This window comes from Canis lupus, chromosome 6, assembly GCF_011100685.1.
Source record: "Canis lupus familiaris isolate Mischka breed German Shepherd chromosome 6, alternate assembly UU_Cfam_GSD_1.0, whole genome shotgun sequence".
Classification (NCBI taxonomy): domain Eukaryota; kingdom Metazoa; phylum Chordata; class Mammalia; order Carnivora; family Canidae; genus Canis; species Canis lupus.
In genome coordinates this window covers 2,987,284-3,007,500 of record NC_049227.1, presented here as the reverse complement: position 1 = coordinate 3,007,500, position 20,217 = coordinate 2,987,284, and the positions used below count along the sequence as shown (strand labels likewise).

Sequence of the window (20,217 nt, the reverse complement as noted above, 5' to 3'; positions counted from 1 at the left end):
TAGAGTAAAATAAACCCTCTGCCATAGAAATGCTTATTGATTACTGAAGTACATAATAAAGCCTAAGAATAAAGTAAGACCAAGTAATCGGTCCTATTCCTAGGGGATGACAGTAAACCCTGGCCAAGGTGGCTTCTATAGGCTGCCTTCTGTGCTTGAGCTGGGATGCTTCCTTTTAATTAGGCATCCAAATAGTAAGCAGTGAATGATAGAAACCAGGCAAAAAGAGTACACACTGTATGATTCCATTTATATAAAACTCTAGAAAATACACAAACTAATCTGTAGTGACAGAACACAGATCAGTGGAGGCAGGGGCGGTATGGGCAGGATTAACAAAGGAGCTCAGGAGACTTGTGTGCTGTGGATGTTTCCTCTCTTGATTGTGGTATGATTTCATGGCTGTATACATATGTACAAACGTGTCAAATAGTGCATTTTAAATATGGCTAGTTTATTCTCGTCAGTTATAGCTCAGTAAAGCCATTAATGCCACTTTAAAAAAAGCAAGCAATATAAAGGGACAATCCATTGCTCATTTTGTGCTAGAAAAACTGTTCTGTTTTTTTAGAAAGCTATATTTTAAGAAATATTTAGGAGGACTTGTGAGACTCAATTCCCCTTTCACTTTGGATAAATAGGGGACTTCAGGAGACACCCAATAAAGAGGCATTACAAAGGCAAGAGAGCCCTCTTCTTGCTCAATCCCTTTTCCTTTCTTACATCTGAACCTTAAAGGTGGCTTCTTATATCGTTTTTTGGTAAAATAAAATAAGCGGAGACCTCTAGAAAATATCATTGGTTTCCTTCTCCCCACTCTTTCTGCCATTATAACCACCAACACCACCACCACCACCACCCCCCAGAATAGATTCTATAAAGAGGAAATAACTACTCCAAAATGTTTGCATTCTGAAAGGGGACAGGCATTTTCAACACAAAGAAATGTTTGTTTTCCTTGCATTTTAACTCTTAATTTTTGACACAGTGGGGAACTCCAGCATGGCTGCCATTTAATACGTAACCATGCCACAGTGCTCTGATTGCCTCTGTCACAGGGGTGTTGTGATGGAAGGCCAGGAGACAAAGCAAATGAGGCCAAAGACAGTGCCTGCTGCTGAGGTGCTGGTCCATTTCTCTGTACTTGAACGTTTCTTTTCTCTGGCCTCACGAGGAGTCACTTAGGGAGACTGAAGCTGGAATCCGTACAACCCCTTTTCAGTCCCCTTGATTTTAATCAGAAATACACAATTATTCTTTTCCTCCAAATAGAGAAACTCAATCCGCATTTTAAATTCAATTATTGTAATTGCAGCATTCAGAAAAATAGCACATTCATTTTCTAATAAGAGATTGTGGGTACCAAATTACTGCATATAGTATGTCAAAACAGGGAACTTGAGACTGGCAAACCAGTGGGTGTTTTTATCTTGGCGATTTGTATTTTCTTGCAGACAATTTATAGTAATCCTACTCTTCCTTGTTTGTGATTTATAAGATAGGCTTTCAAGCCATCCTAAAATAAAGACTGTTGTTAGGTACAATTTAATTTACAATGCCAGTTATGAATGATGGATTCTAAGAGGGACAAAAGTGAGGTGCCTAAGAGGAAGGGGGAAAAAAAACCAAATCAGTTTCTGGATCATATGGAATGGCAGCCCACCATGTCTTTGGATCTTCTCAAACCACCCTCTGACATTTGTAAATCACTTTGTCTCAAGCCATATTTCTATTCCTTTAGCTACACTTTTTACTCTCTTAAATTTTAAAAACAAAACAAAAAGTCAGATGGATGGGAAGTTGCTAACGTGGCCATTGTGTTTCTGCAATATGAGAACACTGTGTTCCCTTTTCCTCTTCAGTTCCAGTTGCTTCATTTGACTTGAAGTGAGTCAAATGTAAGGGGAAATACTTTAGGATTTTGAGTCTCCTGATTTTCTTAAAAAAATAACCTTAAAATTAGATTTCTTCAAATGTATGGGGTTATCTTCTTTTAGCTTGAAATTATGTCTGTGTCTTTCTCATACAAACATTCAGACACCCACACTTTCAAATACCTTAGTATTCATCCCATCAACCACTGTCTATTTCTGGATCTCCTCAATTAAACAATTTCCATGACATCGTCTCTCAGATATTTTGCTAATATGATTTATGGATTCATTCTTTCACATGTATTTATTGAGCCCCTTTCAGATGTCAGATTTAGGAAGAGCAGATATAAGCAGCTTCTGACCACAGTGTTGAAGATGCAGAGAAATCAGAGAAAGCTTTCCTATCTATGGAAGAGAGAACAGGCATTTCCAAGTGGGGTAGAAGTAGTCTGTTAGACTATTGAGTGTGCCTACTAAGTGCCAGGCATTTTAATCCCTGTGTTTGCAATTACCATTCTTAATACTCTAGGAAGTTTTCTCTTCCCAAGGTTATTCTCTTGGTTGGTTTTGTTAGGTAAGTCCTTAAGTCAGCCTTGCATATGTATAAATTCCAGGCAAAGGGCTCTCCAGATAGTTTTGAACCCTGATTGGTCAGAATCCCTGGACAGATTCCAAAGTTGCTGGCTTCCTACTTATACCAATAAAATCACCTGACATTTTTTATATCCATTCTATCTAATTATTTATTTTGCCAATTTGAATTTGAGTGAACCTCTTGCTAATGTCAAAGCCTACAAGTTGTTACTGTACTCTGCATAACCAACAAGTCTAACTCCAGCTCCTCATTTGACATTAGTCCCTATACACAGGTTACTGCCTATTATTTAACTGAAGAATAGATCCACATTATATCCACCCAAAAAATGTGCATCAGGAACTTAACGGAACACTTAGAAAACTGAATTCTAAAGTGTCTTGCCTTGTTGGTAGAGCCATACTTCATCTTAGTGCACTTCCCTTTGTTGTGTTTCACAGACACCTTGTTTTGCACATACTGAATTGAAGGTCTGTGGCTTCCATGAATTAAACAGTTCTGTTTTTCCAACACCATTTGCTCAATTCATTTCTCGGTCGTATTTTGGTAATTCTCACAGTATTTCAAACTTTTTCACTTTTATTATATTTGTAATGGTGATCTGTAGTCAGTGATGTTTGATGTCACTATTGCCATTGTTTTGGGGTGGCCTGAACTGTGCTTCTATCAGACAGCAAACTTAACAGATAAAGGTTGTGTGTGCTCTGACTGCTCTGCTGACTGGCCAGTCCCCCATCTCTCTCCCTCTTCTTGAGTCTCCCTATTCTCTGAGACACAGTGATTTTGAAATTAGACCAATTACTAACCCTACAATAACCTCTGAGTGTTTAAGGAAGAGTCACAAGTCTCTCCCTTAAATCAAAAGCTACAAATGATTGAGCTTAGTGAAGAAAGCTTGTCTAAAGCCAAGACAGGCTAAAAGCTAGGCCTCTTGCACCAAACAGTTGGTCAAGCTATAAATGCAAAGGAAAAGCTCTTGAAGGAAATTAAAAGTGCTATTCTAACGAACACATGAATGATAAAGTAAAGCAGCTTTATTGCTGATATAAGGAAAGTCTACATGGTCTGGGTAGAAGCTCAAACCAGCTACAACATTCCCTTAGGCCAAAACCCAATCTAGAGCCAGGCCTTACTTCTCTTTAATTCTGTGACTGTTGGGAGAGGTGAGGAAGCTACAGGAGCAAAGTTTAAAGCTAGTAGGGATTGATTTGTGAGGTTTAAGGAAAGGAAGCCATCTCCATAACATAAAAGTGCAAGGTGAAGGAACCAATGCTGATGGAGAAGCTGCAGCCAGTTCTCCAGAAGATCCAGCTAAGATCCTTAATGAAGGGGGCTACACCAAACAATAGACCTTCAGTGTAGATGAAACAGGCTTCCATTGGAAGAAGATGCCATCAGGACTTGCTTAGCTAGAGAGAAGTTAGTGCCTGGCTTCAGACCTTCAAAGGACAGGGGCTTGTTAGGGGCTCGTATAGCTAGTGCCTTTAGGTTGAAGCCAATTTTCAGGTACCACTATAGAAATCTTAGGGCCCTTAAAAATTATGCTAAATCTACTCTGCCTGTGCTCTATAAATGAAACAACAAAGTGTAGATGATGGCACATTTGTTTACAAATGGTTTACTGAATATTTTAAGCCCACTATTGAGACCTATTGCTCAAAAAATAAGATTCCTTTCAAAATATTACTGCTCGTTGAGAGTATACCTGGTCACCCAAGAGCTCTGATGGAGACGTAGAATGAGAGTAATGTTATTTTCATACCTGCTAACACAACAGCCATTCTACAGCCTGTGGATCAAGGAGTCATTTCGACTCTCAAGTCATGTTATTTAAGAAACATTTCATAAGGCTGTAGGTGCCAAAGGTAGTGATTTCTCTGATGGATCTAGGCACCGTAAATTGAAAACTGTCTCGAAAGGATTCACCATACTCAGTGGCATTAAATAATCCATGATTTATAGGAAGTCAAAATACCAACACTAATGGGAGTTTGGAAGAAGTTGATTCCAGCCCTCATGGATAACTTTGAGGGGTTCGAGACTTCAGGGGAGCCAGTCACTGCAGAAGTAGTGGAAGCAGCAAGAGAACTCGAATTAGAAGTGGAGCCTGAAGGTGAGATTGCATGGCTGCAACCTCGTGATCAAACTTTACTAAAAGAGGGGTTGCTTCCTATGCATTGAGCAAAGAAAAATGATTTTTAAGATGGGATCTATTCCTGGTGAAGATGTTATGAAGACTGTTGAAATGACAACAAAGGATTCAGAAAATGACATAAATGTAGTTGATAAAGCAGCAAATGAGTTTGAGAAGGTTGACTCCAATTTTAAAAGAAGTTCTCCTGTGGATGAATTGCCATCTGACAGTATCACATGCTCCAGAGAAATTGTTCATGATAGGAAAAGTCAATCAATGTGGTGAACTTCATTGTCGCCTTATTTCAAGAAGCGGCCGCAGCCACCCCAGCCTTTAGCAGCCACCGCCCTGACCAGGCAGCAACAGCAACCCTGAGGTAAGACCCTCCACCAGCAAAAAGATTACATCTCACTATAAGCTCAGATGATGGTTAGCACTTTTTCACAATAAAGTATTTATTAACCTAAGGTATGTATATTGGTGTGTGGTCTTTTGTTTTTTGTTTGTTTTTTGTGGGTTTTTTTTTAGACATAGTGCTATTGCACACTTCATCGACTATAGTGTAGTGTAAACATAACTTTTATATGCACTGGGAAACCAAAAATTTCATTCGACTCACTTTATTTCGATATTCATTTTATTGCAGTGGTCTGGAAGCAAGTCTGCAGTATCTCCCAAGGCATGCGTGTATTTTATCAGTGAAATGAAACCATTTGTTATTCTACTTTGAGAGGGAATGATAGTTTCTGTTTTTGCTTGCTTATTTGGGTTGTTGTTTCTCTTTCTGCCTAGTATAGTAGCGAGTCTTCAGACACCTCCCAAGCAGGAATTCTTGCAGAATATGATTTCCCATCTGCCAATAAAATTATAAAGAAATTAAACCCAACATTTAAATAACGATCATTACCTCATTTCTGTGTGTGATACAGCATTTCTTTCATCAAAGAGTTGGAAAAAAAGTAAAACTCTTAGTTATTTCTTTCTGGCGGCTTTCAAATGCTTGAACTCATTTAATTCTAACAAAAATTCCATGGAGTATATATCATTCCCAGTTACAGGCTGGAAAAAAAGGAAGGTAGGCTCCAAGATGTTAAGTATCTTTGCCAAGATTGCATGGCTGCTGAGTTAAGAGGGACCAGAATTTGAACCTAGGTCAGCCTCAGATTTAATGAGCACTTTCCTGAGCCAGGTACTCCACTGGGTTCTCCTCTTAAGGGAGAGCTGTCTGGGGTAGAGTAGAAATGTGACTGCCTGGCTGCATTCACTGCCACTTATGGTCATTCATTGCAACCTCTTTTTGGTTTCAGCCTGCCTCTGCCCATGCCAAGCAATTAATCAGAAAGATGTTTTTCAAGTAGTCTCTTTGTATAGTGCACGAGAGAGTGAGCAGAGCTGTATTGTGCTTGCTGGGAACGTGAGCTTTGGAGGATGGAGCTGGGTTCAAGTACCACCTGTGCCACTGGAAGCCTTAACTTCTCATCTTGGAAACAGGTTATAACACTTCTCTCCCAGGGCTGTGGTCAGAACATTCTTTTTTCATGACTGGTGGCTGTAGGCTGGCTATTTTAGGGGAAACAAAATGCTCAGAGAGAGTTCCTATGCAGATTCTCTGCCCTAAAAGAGCCATGCTGCAGAATACACTTCAGGAACCAGACTTTTCCAAAATAGAGGGCTCCCAGCTGCTCTGCTACCATGGACCCTCCTCCCACTCCTGTCGCCTGAGGTGGACTGGTCCCATTGGGAAGGAACTGAGTCATGTAGGTGCCACTTAGCATGGAAGACAGGAGCTGCATTCCATGCCTCACAACCTCAGGGGCTAGAAGAAAGAATGGTTTGCAGCAGCTTCATTACCTGGGGAAAAAGAACTCACAGTTACAGGCACTTTAAGAAAGATGCTTTTACTCTGAGTGTTGGAGAAAATAGAACAATTACCTATTGAAGGCAAAGTGGATGAAAAAATATCTCTGTTCATACTACCCTGATCGTTTAATCTATTCAGATTCATTGTGGGTTCCAGAAGGTGGTTCAGGCCAGACTTTCTCTTCCTTTCCCAGGCTAGGACATTTGGTGGTTGCCTAGAGTCCCAAATACAGACAAATTCCCTACTCCAAGAGGAGATTCCTCTGGGGTCTTGCGCTTATGCTTGCCCACAGCATCAGATAAGTAGGAGGGAGGGAGGGGGAATATCCATAAATCATCACATCGGTTATGAACATCTTTTAGGGTCCTTAAGACTACCTTAGGCCCTGTGATGATTCTGGGGACAACTAGAGTGCTCTGTCGAGGAGCTCACCATCTATCAGGGGAACAAGACTTAAATACGTGAAATCAGTGAAGAATTGTATTCTGTAGAAACCACAGCCAGGTAGGTTTCCAGCACCTGGCACACATACTCCTAAAAAAACAAACAAAAAAAGATACTCAGTCTTTGTTGAGGAATGAATGAATTCGTGATTTCTGACATCTGCTGAGTGCCTCCTCTGTATCAGGCATGGTTCTATACCTTTTTAGTGATTGATTCATTCATTCATTCATTCATTCATTATATATACTTTATTATTGTATATTTATGAACTCAAATGTTCTCAGCAACCCTGGGAGGTAGTACTGGCAGTGGCCCCTTTTGATAGAAAATGAAACTGAGGCACAGGGCCTTACTTGCCTAAGGCCCTACAGGTCATAAGAAGTAGAACCAAGATTTGAATCCTGGCAAACTGACTCCACAGTTACCTGTGAAAGAGAAAAAGATAGGCTTTGCAAGAGCTTGTTGCCATTTTGGTTCCAATGAAGAGCTACCAGGCTTTGTTATCTGCTCATCTGGCTTTGGCTTCCTCAAGACTTTAAGCTTCTTGCCCCTTTTCTAGAACCTGGACCAGCTTGGACCAACCCTGTGTGATTCCAGCCCGCCTGGGAACTGGCCCCGCCCGGTCTCTCATTTGTAGTTTCTCTTACAGAGCACATTTCTAAATGAGGACGGTTGCTCTGCTTTAAGGACATACGAATGGCTTGCCCTCACCTGTCAAGCATGATCCTTGTATTTTACCAGGCCCATTATGAACGCAATCTTTCTGTCGAAAATTTGCATACCTCCTTTCTTGAAAAGTAATGACAGCAATTTCTTTCCCTCCGCTCACTTTCTGAGTGTCTCATTTAACGGCACCTGTGAAACCGACAGGCGCAGAGATGAGAAGTGAAAGAGAGCAGTTGATTAAATCATCATCAAGCCGGGCCTCAGAAAGTCAATTCTGCTTGCCGTCTGCAATGATATCCTTTTATCTTAAAGTAATGAGCTATGGCACTTTTGCATCGGGTAATGCGATAAGTTCTATTAGCATGTTCCATTTGCCTCACAAGCAAGGGCAAGTCATTTTAGCTAGCTCATATCACTGCAATCAAAGCAATTGGCTTCCCAGGCAGAGAAGAAAGGGAAAAGGCTCAGGGTGATTTCTATGGATCACAACACAGCGGAAAAAATAGACTCTTGTATTATTTTAACCCATAACATGCTTTTCCTTTTTACTCATCAGCAAATTTGGGTTTTATTAGTTCACACAGGACTCTGAAAAGAACCAGGGTTTAGTTGAAGCGAATCCAGGGGGCTCAGGTCCCACCCAAAGGAACAAGCAGCTGTGATCTGGAAAGGGAAGATTGCAACATTACAGGGAGCCACAAATATAATGCTACCACAGAACATAGCTGAGAAGGTCTCCCTGGTAATGATACTGTGGTCTTAAAATAAACTCTTGCTTCACACCGTCTTCAAAGTCATTTGTAATAGGTCCCCAGGCAGGTACGGATTAATGCTATTGATGACTTAGAATCAGTAAATCAATGACAAAGACGCAAAGGATCTGTTGCTTAAGCTTAAAAGAGATCGTTTACAAATCACCCGGCCCTAGCCTGTCAGTTTTACCTTTGGACAAGAAACTCATTTTTCTCATTTTGGCAACCACTGAGGCTTGTGGCTCTAGGTTTTAAGTAAATTTCATCTTTGGGGTTTATGTATGTTTATACTTGGCAAAGTGTGACTTCCTTTCTTCTAAGGGGGGAAAAAACGCTGAACTCAAAAGATTTGTGAAATATCCACTTCTTCCACTTCCAAAAGCCCTACAATATTTTAATGAGCTAAGTGGAAATTTACAGCATACAGATTGTTTTATGAAATGTACTTGGGTTTGAAAGTGACAAAAAGGAAAAAAATGTTGAAATTTAATTTGTGACCTTTAGAGCTTCGGATTTTGGTCAGCTTGATTTCTGGAAATATATTTGTACTTTTAATGAGTGGTTAGAATAAACCTAGCACATAGTAGATGCTTTAAGATTATTTGTTGAATGAAAACGTGTGATTGTCTGAGAGACCCTGGAGCGGAGAATAAGAACTGTTCTGTTAGCCCCCTCAGATGACGTTGGCTATTTGAGCCCTGGCCAATTCAAGCTGAGAACTTGCAAAAATGCCAGGTTCTGAGAGCTCCCCATAGGAATAATAGGTCACCAGTACAGAATTCCAGAAGCTTCTGAAGATTTGTTCTCCTCTTGCCTCCTGAACAGCTAAAGCTTGGTAGAACTTACCTTATTTTCTAATGCACTTATTTTGTGGCTGTCAGAAGCTTTATTCTCATCTTTTAACCTACTGTTTGGCAAACAAATCTTTCGATTATGCTTTCACTTTTTTAGAGCTATTTTATTTGATCAAGCATAGTTAACTGTTGGGATGGAAGGGAAGAGGGCCAGTGGTATCATTTTACAATCAGTAAGAGTACCTCAAACCATTTTCAGGATTAAAATACTCTTTTTATTTCAAGGTTCTCAGTAGCTTTGAATTTCACGTACAGCCCAAAGTCGATAGGAGAGCAGTGTAAACAGTGTGAAACAAGGGCTTTGTGGGGTGATAGCAGACAGACAACATCAGAGTTGCCATATGCAGCACAAAATGGCTACATGTTTTTGCATGTACAAGGAATTGGGCAGAGGGGAAGATGGTGGTGGACATGTTTCTAGTCACTGTGCTGCTCCCTTACTTCTTTAAATAAGAAAATAAGTGTCATGTTTTCTCTAGGTGGCTTCTTCTGAAATTGCTTTTAGGTGAGGATGTCTTTACAGTCGTAGATAAACCGCCTGCCCCAAAGGGAAATCGATTTGTTTTGTCACTGGCAAAGTTAAATTGTACTTGATGTTAGATGCTGTAGTTTACAAGTTGAGGTTCTCCCTCATTTTCCTCTTATTTCCTTTAGGCAAAAGGAAGAATAAAATAACTTTGTTCAGTGATGGTGTTCAGCCCTGACATCTTTGGTGGCAATGATAAATGGATTTGAGATACAAAATAACTGTTCCAGCAAGGTCCATTGAGCAGAATAGAGAGCAATGCCCTCCTCAATGTCATTGTATGTGATATATTCAATGATTGCCACTTTCTGCTTAAGAATGCATTCCATCACGAGGTACCTAGAATTCCATCTTGTTCCTTCATTCCGAATGAAGCAGAGAGGTATCGCAGACCTTGACTTATTTCGATTTGGATCAGAGTCTTAAGACAGATACTGAGATTCCCAAATGTAAATGAGAAATGTTTGCTTTTGAGGAATATGCAAAAATCATCATCATGTCTTGTCTGGGCCTTTTAATGGAAGACATTTCCCTCTACACCCCAACTCTAGGCTCTGCTAATGACTGTAACCCTGCCCTGTGTGTTCAAACACCCTCCACTGTTGGGTAGAGTACAATTGAGTTACTCATTGGTTCTCACACCTTCTTTCTTTGAAATCACTTGTTTTTTCAAAATCCTAGTTTTGTTATATTACCTGGACTCAGCCACAGTTTGAAGAATTCTAAAGACAAATGAGATGGATTTATCAATATGACTGAGCACCTTCCATGCCCCAGGGCACTGCCCTTACCTACCCAGAGCTCACTGTCTAGTAGGGATGTCTCTTGTGGCAAACAGTGAAAATGTAGTTTTGTAAGGGGTGGAGACAGAAACAATTAGTTCTAAGAAGAGTACTGTAATTCTAAGAATTCCTAGTTCTAAGAAGAGTATTGGATGATTCCCAGAGGGAACTATGTTTGTGAGAATAGAATTCCAGGCAGAGGGAATTGATAAGTGCAAAGATAGTAGGTCCTAGGCGTAACCAAGTGTGCCTGAGTGTGGTGAGAGCAAGGGGTGTGTTAAGAATAGTGCTACTCAAAAAAAAAAATAAAAAAAAAAAATAAAAAAAAAAATAAAAAAAAAAATAAAAAAATAAAAAAAAAAAAAAAAGAATAGTGCTACTCAAAGTGTGGATACAGAAAGAGGTCACGCCATGAGCTCTCACTTAACTATCTACTGCAAGATTGGCATGGCAGCTGAGAGTAAACATTTGGAAACTTTTATAGCAATTCAATGGGTAATGTTATACCTCTTAAATCTAATAATAACACATTTTTTATATGTCCTAGCTTTTCTTTTTCATTTTCCCAGCAATTTATTATATGTTATATTTAACAGAAGTATAAGTCTATGATGTATTGGAAATTAAAAAAAATAAAACTAAAACAAATGGTCCTGGGATGCCTGGGTGGCTCAGAGGTTGAACATCTGCCTTCCGCTCAGGGAGTGATTCCAGGCTCCGGGATCGAGTCCCACATTGGGCTCCTTGCAGGGAGCCTGCTTTTACTTTGGTCTATGTCTCTGCCCCTCTCTCTCTCTCTCTCTCTCTCTCTCTCTCTCTCTCCTTCTCATTGTGTGTCTTTCATGAATAAATAAATAAAATCTTAAAAAACAACAACAAATGGCCCTTCTCCACAGAAAGCTTGAGAGGCACACTGTACTGGGGGGAAGTGGTTGGACTCGGGAGGTGAGGAAGCAACCTAAAGGGTTTTCATTGCCGTAGAAAGTGTCATAATGATCAAATGGAAAATGAGGACATCTGCCCTGGTCAAGAAGGACTTGGATTAGAAAAGGAAGAGACCATAGGCCCTGGAAAGCAGTCATTAGCCTTTTGTAATCATAAAATGAAAGGCTGAACTAAAGCAGTGGCCAAAGTGGTGGAGATGGTGAGAATTTAGAAAGCAGAGTCAGTAATGTGGGTAAGAGAGGAAGTTGGGTCTGCCCAAGAATAGAGTCAAGGGTGATAAGAGTCTCGACTGAGACTGAAGCGTAATGGCATTACCAGGGGCACGGTGGGGGAGGGGCAGAGCTGAGCGGAGCAAAAGATGGTGAGTCTGGTTTTAGATGGATGCTTGAGTCTGATGGGTCTGCAGGGTTTCGGGAAGGGGGCATAACAGACAAAAACATACATTGATAACAGCTAACATTTATCATCCACAGTGATTGTCTGAGTTGTTTACATGTGCTAACCTGTTTTGTTCTCACCATCCTTTGAGAGCAATGCTACGATTACCCACATTTTATAGATAAGTAAACTGAGATGCAGAGGATTAAAACAGTTCTCCCAAAGTCACATAAGCTGGAAGATGGTGGGCATAGAGATGTTTTAGTCTCAACATATAAATGGTACATGGAACCAAGGGAATCTTTAGGGGCTCTCCTGGAAATCACAGAGAAGCCATAGGGCTACAGATTCAACTCTGGGGAGCCGGGGACGTTAAGGGATATGCAGAGAAGGAAGGGCCATGAGAAGATACTAGGGAAGAGCAGTGTATCGGTGAGTGTGTACAAGGGGAACATTCCATGATGTCAGTCCAAACAATCCAAATAACAGAACGGGGGGATTTTCTTACCAGATTATTTACAATCCATACGGTGGATCACAGTGTAGCCTTTTTTAAAAAAAAGTGATATGACAGGGCAAATTTCACTCATTGAACAAAATATTTGACACCTTATGTGAAAACAAAGCAGGCTACAATATAGTAGGAATTTATTTTCATTTCTTAAAATATATGTGGGAAGGATGGAGGAAAGACCGGAAAGAATTAGATAGGTCTATTTGCTGTTTACCTATGGGTGGCAGGTTCATAGGTGATTTTTTAAAAATATCTTCAATGAATATGCATTAATTTTTAAAAGGAGAATATATTGGGTGGGTGCTTGGATGGGTTGAAGCATTTAAAGGGTGGGAATTAGGTGCAAAATGAAGAAGTTGATCCCAAAGGCTCACTTCTGATTTGCGAAACCAGAGGATACAGAAGGTGAAAGTGAAGTTCAGCGGGGATGGGTTCCAGTGGCCGGCAGCGCTGTGCTCAGCCACTAGCCCCTTCCTAAGTCCTGCCTTTGAGAATTTCACATTCCTGTTTCCCTCTTTTGTCTGTGGTTGGTCTGGGTCACTTTGAAGTCAGTTGGAAGACTCTGCGACCCAGAATTCTTCCCTGTCTGGGGTGCAAGGCCTACTTGTTCTTCATTTCTTGCTTTTAAAATGGAGGAAAACATTTTCAGTTTTTCACAAAGAGCTTTGAAATCTAGTCATGGAGAGTACTCTTTCACCTCAAGCTGGTCGTTAGCGTGCAACCTGTTTGCTAATAAACCGATGAGGGACCCTGATGTCAAAATGCTTAAAATGGTCAAATCATCTGGGACTCTGCATTCAACATGCCTTTCCCGCTTCTCAGCCTCATGCAGAACATATGCCTGAACCAGGAGGTGGCTCGACGTGAACTCCTGTAAATTGGAGTGGGTATCTAGGGATTGGGGAGCAGACACTTCTTTTTTTAACCTTTCAAGAGCAAGAATCATTTGGCCTAAAATCTGCAATGTATTGAACTTAGGGTGTGAAAGCCATACAGTGTATTAAATGTGAATTTGAGACCTGAATTCTCCCCACACTGACTCTATAAAACAGCCTCTCTTTTTCATAAAGCCGGCCCATAAACTGCTGCCAGTGAAGCAGAAAGACTCCTTAGGACTGTGGCTCGCTTTCCGTCTGGAGTTGTCAACAAACCCCCTTTATGAGTGGAATAGACCTCTTGTATGTGTCGAGCTTCTGGCTTTTTACAGAGTGTGTTAGGAGCCAGGCTAGGCAAACGTTAGGCGCTGTTTGCTGAGTGCATTTATTGCCTTTGCATAATTTATGAGCTGGAGGGGTTGACCATCATTCGTCTCTGCCAGGGGCTGGCACTCGAGGCTCCGGAGAGCAGAGCTGTAAATTGGATGGTGTGCTCCTGCTGAGCTCACGGCAAAGTCCTCGGGTCAGTATGGGAATTTAATACCAGAAATGGAACTGTTTTCTCAGCGCACCATGTGGGCCCCAGTGCAGCAGAGACTGTTTTGGCAGACTCTGCAACTGGCCTTGTCGAGGAGCTGTCACTCACCCGGCATGTTGTGTGGGGAGCCTGAGCATTTTTAATCGGCTTGGCATCCGTGCTGCTTCCATAATGGATACCAGTAGGTCTCAGTTCTCCACCATATGTTTAACTCTGGAGACAAGGTGCTTCTGGGTATATCAGTAATTACTTGATGCAGAATTAAGTGGACCTTGAAATTAGAACTGGACTGTTGGAAAGCAGAAAGCTTAACACTTTGATAGAAATAACCATTCCCAGGGACATACTGCTGTTAGGATTGGTCATGGGGGTGGGGGGCATGGACAATGGTGGCTCTTTCCCAACCTCCCTACTCCTTTGACACCCCCCCTCCCCCGTACACCAGTCCTTGGGGACATGGGTAAGGGCTGTGCCATAGCCTTCAGCTGTCATTGATTACCTCGGAAGGTGGGCTGTGATATCTGGGGAGATGAGCCTGCCTGGCAAAATATGCTTCTTTCTTCCATGTGCCACCTGAATCATGCTTTGTCACTCTTGAAAATGTGCCCAGAACCTAAAAACCTCAAGGAAGCCCTAATTCAAGGCAATGGAAAAATCACAATCAGGAGAAGACAACCTCATCTGTCTGTTGTTCTAGGCCTCCAAAGTCTTTATGTCACCTCTTTTGATTTATTACAATAGAGAAATCACTCATCAGGCAAAAGTAAGTTCAGACCTTCTGAGTTTGGAAGCCTGGTTGCAAACAATGTAGTCGTACTTGGTTAAAGCACTGTCTTTAAAACTCTGATAGCCTATGGAATTGAGAAGCCAGCACGGACAGTAGAAAATGTTAGAACCTTCTAGTCTATTAGTTTTTAATGTGAGTTCCTAAAACTTAGAGTGCAGAGAGGGTAAGCTAGAAAGAGGAAGTAGTGCCCCAGTTGTATCTTATAATAGCAAGATGTCCATTTGGATGAAATTTTTGTTACTCTCATTAAAAGAACTCTAACAATGGTTTAAATCATAGGGTAATTTACTGTTATCTGAACAAAAATGTCCAGAGGCAGGCTGCTCTTAGGTTGGTTCAAGTGTCTCCATTGTACCACCACCATCTTGTTCTTGAACAGAGACCTTTGGCCTCATTTTTGCAAGGTGGCTGCCACAGATCTGGACATCACATCCTTGAACAATCATGTTCAAAGGCAAGAGGCAAGTGCTTCCTGCTGCTGCTCTTCTTCTTCTTCTTCTTCTTCTTCTTCTTCTTCTTCTTCTTCTTCTTCTTCCTTCTTCTTCCTTCTTCTTCCTTCTTCTTTCTTCTTTTTTAGAAGAGAAAAAATTTTCAGAGCCCTCAGCAGGTATTTCTTCAAGTCTCAGCCAAGAATGTGTTTTATGGCCACCCTTAGCTGCAAGGGAAGTTGGAAAAGAGAGACTACCTGGCTTTTTCAAATCTCAAAATGTCAGGAGAAGGTATAGATTAGGGAGAAGGGGTTTGTGAATAACTGTGGGTATCTAGCCAGTACTAGCTGTTGTATAAGCAAATTTATTTTCTGTTTCTGCCCATAGCTACACCAATGCACATGTCCAGGTGGCCACACTAAAAACCTTGGCATCATCCTAGACTCATCTCTCTTCCTTCTTTCTCATATCCATGTGTTACCATGTCCTATTGCTTCTACCTCCAGAATTGCTGTGCCATCTGTTCCTCCCTTTCTTAAGCCATGCATCATGCTGGTTTAGACAGTGTTGTAATGGTTGCCAAACTGGTCACCCATGACCTGTGTCTTCTCCCATAGTGCATGGTCTGTCCTCTACCCCACAGGAAGAGTCATCAAATGGACTATGGCTCTTATCCCACCACACCTCTGCTCAGTGCTTGTGTTCTAGTTTTCTCTATTGCTGACTTGAAAGCTACTCTAGAGCCAGTCCTATGTCTTGGTTGAATATCCGTCTAGCTTGGCAGTACTTATCAAGGGCTGTTGAATGAATGAACGAATTTATTTATCTGCTATGCATTCACTCTGACAAAACACATCACCCCTCCTTTTTTTTTACAATCAAATGAATAACAAACAATCTTGGTTTAAAAAAGAAAATGTGCTTTTCCCCCCCCCACTAAACATCTAAAGAGGAAGCCAGAGCTTTGAGTTAATTCATTCGCTAGTTATCCCAAACTTAGCTCACCAGTTGGAATTTGGGATCTGTTAGTTATGATCTGAGCCTGCTGCTTTAAAACAAATTTCTTTGCCCATACTGTTAATTTACTTCCTTGACTTATTCTTGTCCTTAGAGTGGAATATTACCTCTTTTCTCTGGGCCTCTAAGCCTTAGAAAAGGCAGCCATCACAATGTTCTGCTTCCTTCAGAGTCCAAATGAGAGAACTCAGCATCCAGAGGTTTACCTCTTTTTCTGTGTAAAAGCACCGGGAGAGATACAACCATTCACATTAACTGTAGGTAGAAGGTCTCCATTAAGATATTGATTTGCTCTGAATCCCACTGAATGATCCTGATTCACCTTAATCCTGCTGCTAGATTGGCTGCTCAGTGGGCATCCCCTCTCCCGTGCAGTAGGGTGCTCACCATTGTGATGGAGCATCTTGCCAGACCTTGTCCATAGACCACAAGAAGAACCACAGAGCACAGGCATCACATAAAGTCAACAAAGCAACTTCTCAGCATTTTGCTTCTGATTTGGTTTATGAGCATTTGAGCTGAAGAAATTCTTTACAGCTCAAGCAACATTTCCTATTTCCTTTACTTGTCTTCCCTTTATTTTATTTTTATTTTCTGGATCAAAAACAAAAATCTACTCCACTTTTGCACTAACCCTTATTCTCTTGTTTTTCTTTTCAGTGTGACAGTGACAGTGACCAGGAAGAAAAGGTAAGACACCCCCCCAACACACACACACACACACACACACACACACGATTGTGGGAACAGTTGAGCACCGTGGTTCTCCCACACAGTTAAAGGGTGGTGGAATGCCAGCTTCATATTGCTCATACCTTTTCTGTTCTGCAAAGACCAGTTGTATTTACACAGTGACATTTCCTATGATAAGAAATAATGTGTTTACTTTGTGAGGTCCACTTTTTTTTAATCATATCCATTAATACTGGGTATATGTAACATCAGGTTTTCACTTTATAGATTTTAAAAGAGGAAACTATTTTAATAACCATCTGATGTTTCTTTTTTAATCCTTGGATGGGATATTAAACTTGCCAGTCTGTATTTAAAATGTCATTTTTCCATTTCTTTTACTGACCTCCATGCTTCTTCTTGCTTTTCTGTACATACTGGCTTTCTTGATAGAAATATGAATGATATGCTCTAGGACTCTCATCATGGGGTGAGAGGTGGGTAGGAGAACTCAGGTGAGAGCAGCTCTCTCCTCGTCCAGGTGGATGGCCAGGTGGAAGGGCGTTTCTTCCTACAGGTACATACTGTCTTTGGGGGCTGATAACCTCCAGCCTCTGTGTATCCAGTTCAACATGGATCAAGAAAAGGAGCTCAGTTTTTGAGCTTTCAGAAGATTGGATCACAGCCTGGTAAAGTGAATGTCTGTGTCTGAAGCAATGGGATTGTTCGTCTGTTTATTTGGTCTTTCTAGCTGTCCCACCCCACCCCCACCCCCCAGCCAAATTTCTTCCTAATTTTATTCCTACTTTATGTATTTCAAAAAGAGTTAACTGAATATCACAGTTTCTATATTGCTTAGCATCCAAAGGAAGGGACCAATAGTCCCCTCCCTAGCTTCTGGTTCTGTGTTGTGTAGCTGAATTTCTTGAGCCCCATTCTGTGCTTTTCACCTCCTATTTGCTTGTGGATTTTACTCAGAATCCTGCAGTTAGTATTTGGTGGGGTCTTCCCATCAAGCCCAGAATCTTACCTCCTTCTCTGCTGCCAGCCTCCAAGAGAGATCTAAAGGCTCTTGTTCTGTACTGTCGTTAATTTGAATTCAGCATATGTAGCCTGTTATAAAATGCGAGACATCATCATTTGAGCAGGTCAAGCATATTCAGATGAAGACAAATGGTGCTTATTTGATTTCCTTAAAATCAGGAAATGAAAAAAGTGCTCTCTGGAGAAATCATGTTCTGCCTGACTTGGATGATAGACCAATGCATGTCCCCTAGATAAGAACAGGCTCTCGCCTTGAGGTTTTTATCTCTGAAGGACGGCCAGGACTGTCAGCTTGCTGACATGTGCATTATCCATGTCATTTTAAACAAAGTGACCTATGGAAGGGTACGCTGTGCTGTGACATGGTAATGGGCTGTTGGATGACAGTGAAAGTACACACTGCAAAGGGGGCTGTGGATTATTCTTTTGTTTAACTGACAAGTAGGAGCTTCCTTCCTCCAGCCCCTGGGAGTCTTAGCTCCTTGCAAGTACCTCAGGGAGCCGGCATGCAATGGGTGCCAGAGGTGCATGGACAGCAGCAGAGGTTCTGCGTTTGAGGTGTGCCCTCTGGCCCTGGAGCCTTCCCACATGGTAGTCTTCACGTCATTCTGTCGGCCATCATAGGCACTCAGGGAGGGACTGGCACTTCTGGCCATTCCAGGAGATCTCTTACAGGTGATGGTTGATCTCACTTTCCAAGCCAGTGGCACTTCTTCAAGGGGATGAACCTTCTTTGGGTTCCATGTCCAAATGGACATTCCTTATTTAAAAGGCAGTATGAATTCCACAAGTGCCCCCGGTCTCCAGCAGCGGTAGAAGGTGATGAGGTTGTCCAGGGTGGTGTTGCACATAGGTGTCTGGATCAGTGTTCTCAACCTTGAATGCACATCTGATCACCTAGGGGGGCCGTAAAAATCCTGGTGCCTGTGCCTTAACCCCGGGCCAGTTACCTCAGAACCTCAGGAGGTATCTAGCACCCCTTGTCCAGAGGATTACCTACCTCTGTAATTCCTAGAATATCCAGAACTGTCACACAGTGTTTCCCACACACTGACAGCATCCCAATGAGTCCCTCCCCAGCACCAGCATGCCCATGTCCTTGCTGCCCCATTTCCAGCTTGGAGTGTAGGAAGCACCACAGCACCTGAGCAGAGTCATACCAGGGGCAGGGAGTTAGGGCCCACCACTCAGAGATGGAGATGAGTTTAGGGCCATGGAGGAGAATAAAGAGATGTTTATAGCAACCACACCAGATGGGTGACACTGGCAAGGGGAGAGCCATCAGGAGTGTTCTGCGGACACACACCCTCCGGCCCTGGCCACCTTAGTCGCCTTTCCCGTGGAGCGTGGTGGCCCTGCAAGCCCTCTTCCTAATGGGAGCTACTCCACAGCCACACTCCCATCATCTCCCTGCCCTGCCACCCAGTATTCCTCCAGAGGGCTCCCAGCAGGAACAATCAAGACTGTAATTGCAGTCGTGCCTGCTTGGCTCTGTTACAGTTCAGACTGCCAGGCTTCCCCTCTTGGACTGAGATTGTCTGGTGTTTATCACCGACTTTAACACCATCCTCCCAGACTTCTGCTGCGCGCCAGAGCCTGGGCCCCTGTCAGCCTCCTCTGTGCCAGAGCCTCTTGCCTGGGCCCCCCTCCGAGCCCCAGAGCTAACCAGGGCTGCTTTCATCTGCTGCTTGGAGGATTCGCATTCAAATCTGAATTGCTAATGGTGAAAAAGATGCCACTCAGTGTCCAGGGATCCCTTCAGCAGCCTCACCAGGGATGCTGTTGGAGGCAAAAGTGAGACTTGTAGGGACCCACTGGGATTTCTCTCCGGAAGACCTGTCATTCTCTTACTCCACAGGGATCTGCAGAACTGGCGGTCTAAAATTAGGGTACTGTATTTCACACAGCTGAATTAAGATAAACTCTGCTTTGCTCTGATACGAAGCTGTAATTTATAAAATGATACCCTTACTAATTAATGTGGAAGTGACTGGGAAAGGGGCGAAAAAAGCAGAGCTTTCCATGCATGCAGGAGACACACTTGCGCGTGGAAAAGGCTCTGATGAGGCACTGAGTGAAGCACCTCTCAGTCCCCCTCCAGGCCACAAGGGTACGCTTCGCATAAGTGGCAAAGAACCCAGAGGACTTTTTAAAGGTAGGCGTCAGGTGGGAGGCTAGAGAAGGCTGTGAAGGTGCCACATGTTCAGTGTGGGATTGTTCTTACAGTTAGTGTAAAGAGAGGAGGAAGCCCTTTGCACCTTAGTCCTCCAAGTGAAACGATTATTCCAGTCTCCGATTCAGAATGAATTGGTATCATGAGAACAAAGAGGCAGCATCCATATGTCCACATATCCGGCCTATTTTCTCTTGTTTCTTCTCTTCCTCTACCACTAAGAAAATGTGCCTTACTTGAATTTGAAATTAATGTAGAGATTGAAAGTAATTCTCTCCATCCATCCAGTTCCTGTTTACTGTGTGGCCACAGGACAAAGCTGGTTGGAAGGCGTCGTACCCAGTGGTCAAGGACTTAG

General features: G+C 42.2%; 1 protein-coding gene across 11 annotated transcripts in view; it reads left to right on the top strand.

The window, feature by feature from the left end:
• The window catches only part of AUTS2 (activator of transcription and developmental regulator AUTS2), a 1,128,325-nt gene that overhangs the window by 788,094 nt on the left and 320,014 nt on the right, over window positions 1-20,217 (top strand). For all 11 annotated transcript variants that reach the window (XM_038539028.1, XM_038539030.1, XM_038539031.1 and 8 more), the window contains one exon: window positions 16,631-16,660. In XM_038539028.1, coding sequence (XP_038394956.1) covers window positions 16,631-16,660 — 30 coding nt within the window. The remainder of the gene's footprint in view (window positions 1-16,630; window positions 16,661-20,217) is intronic.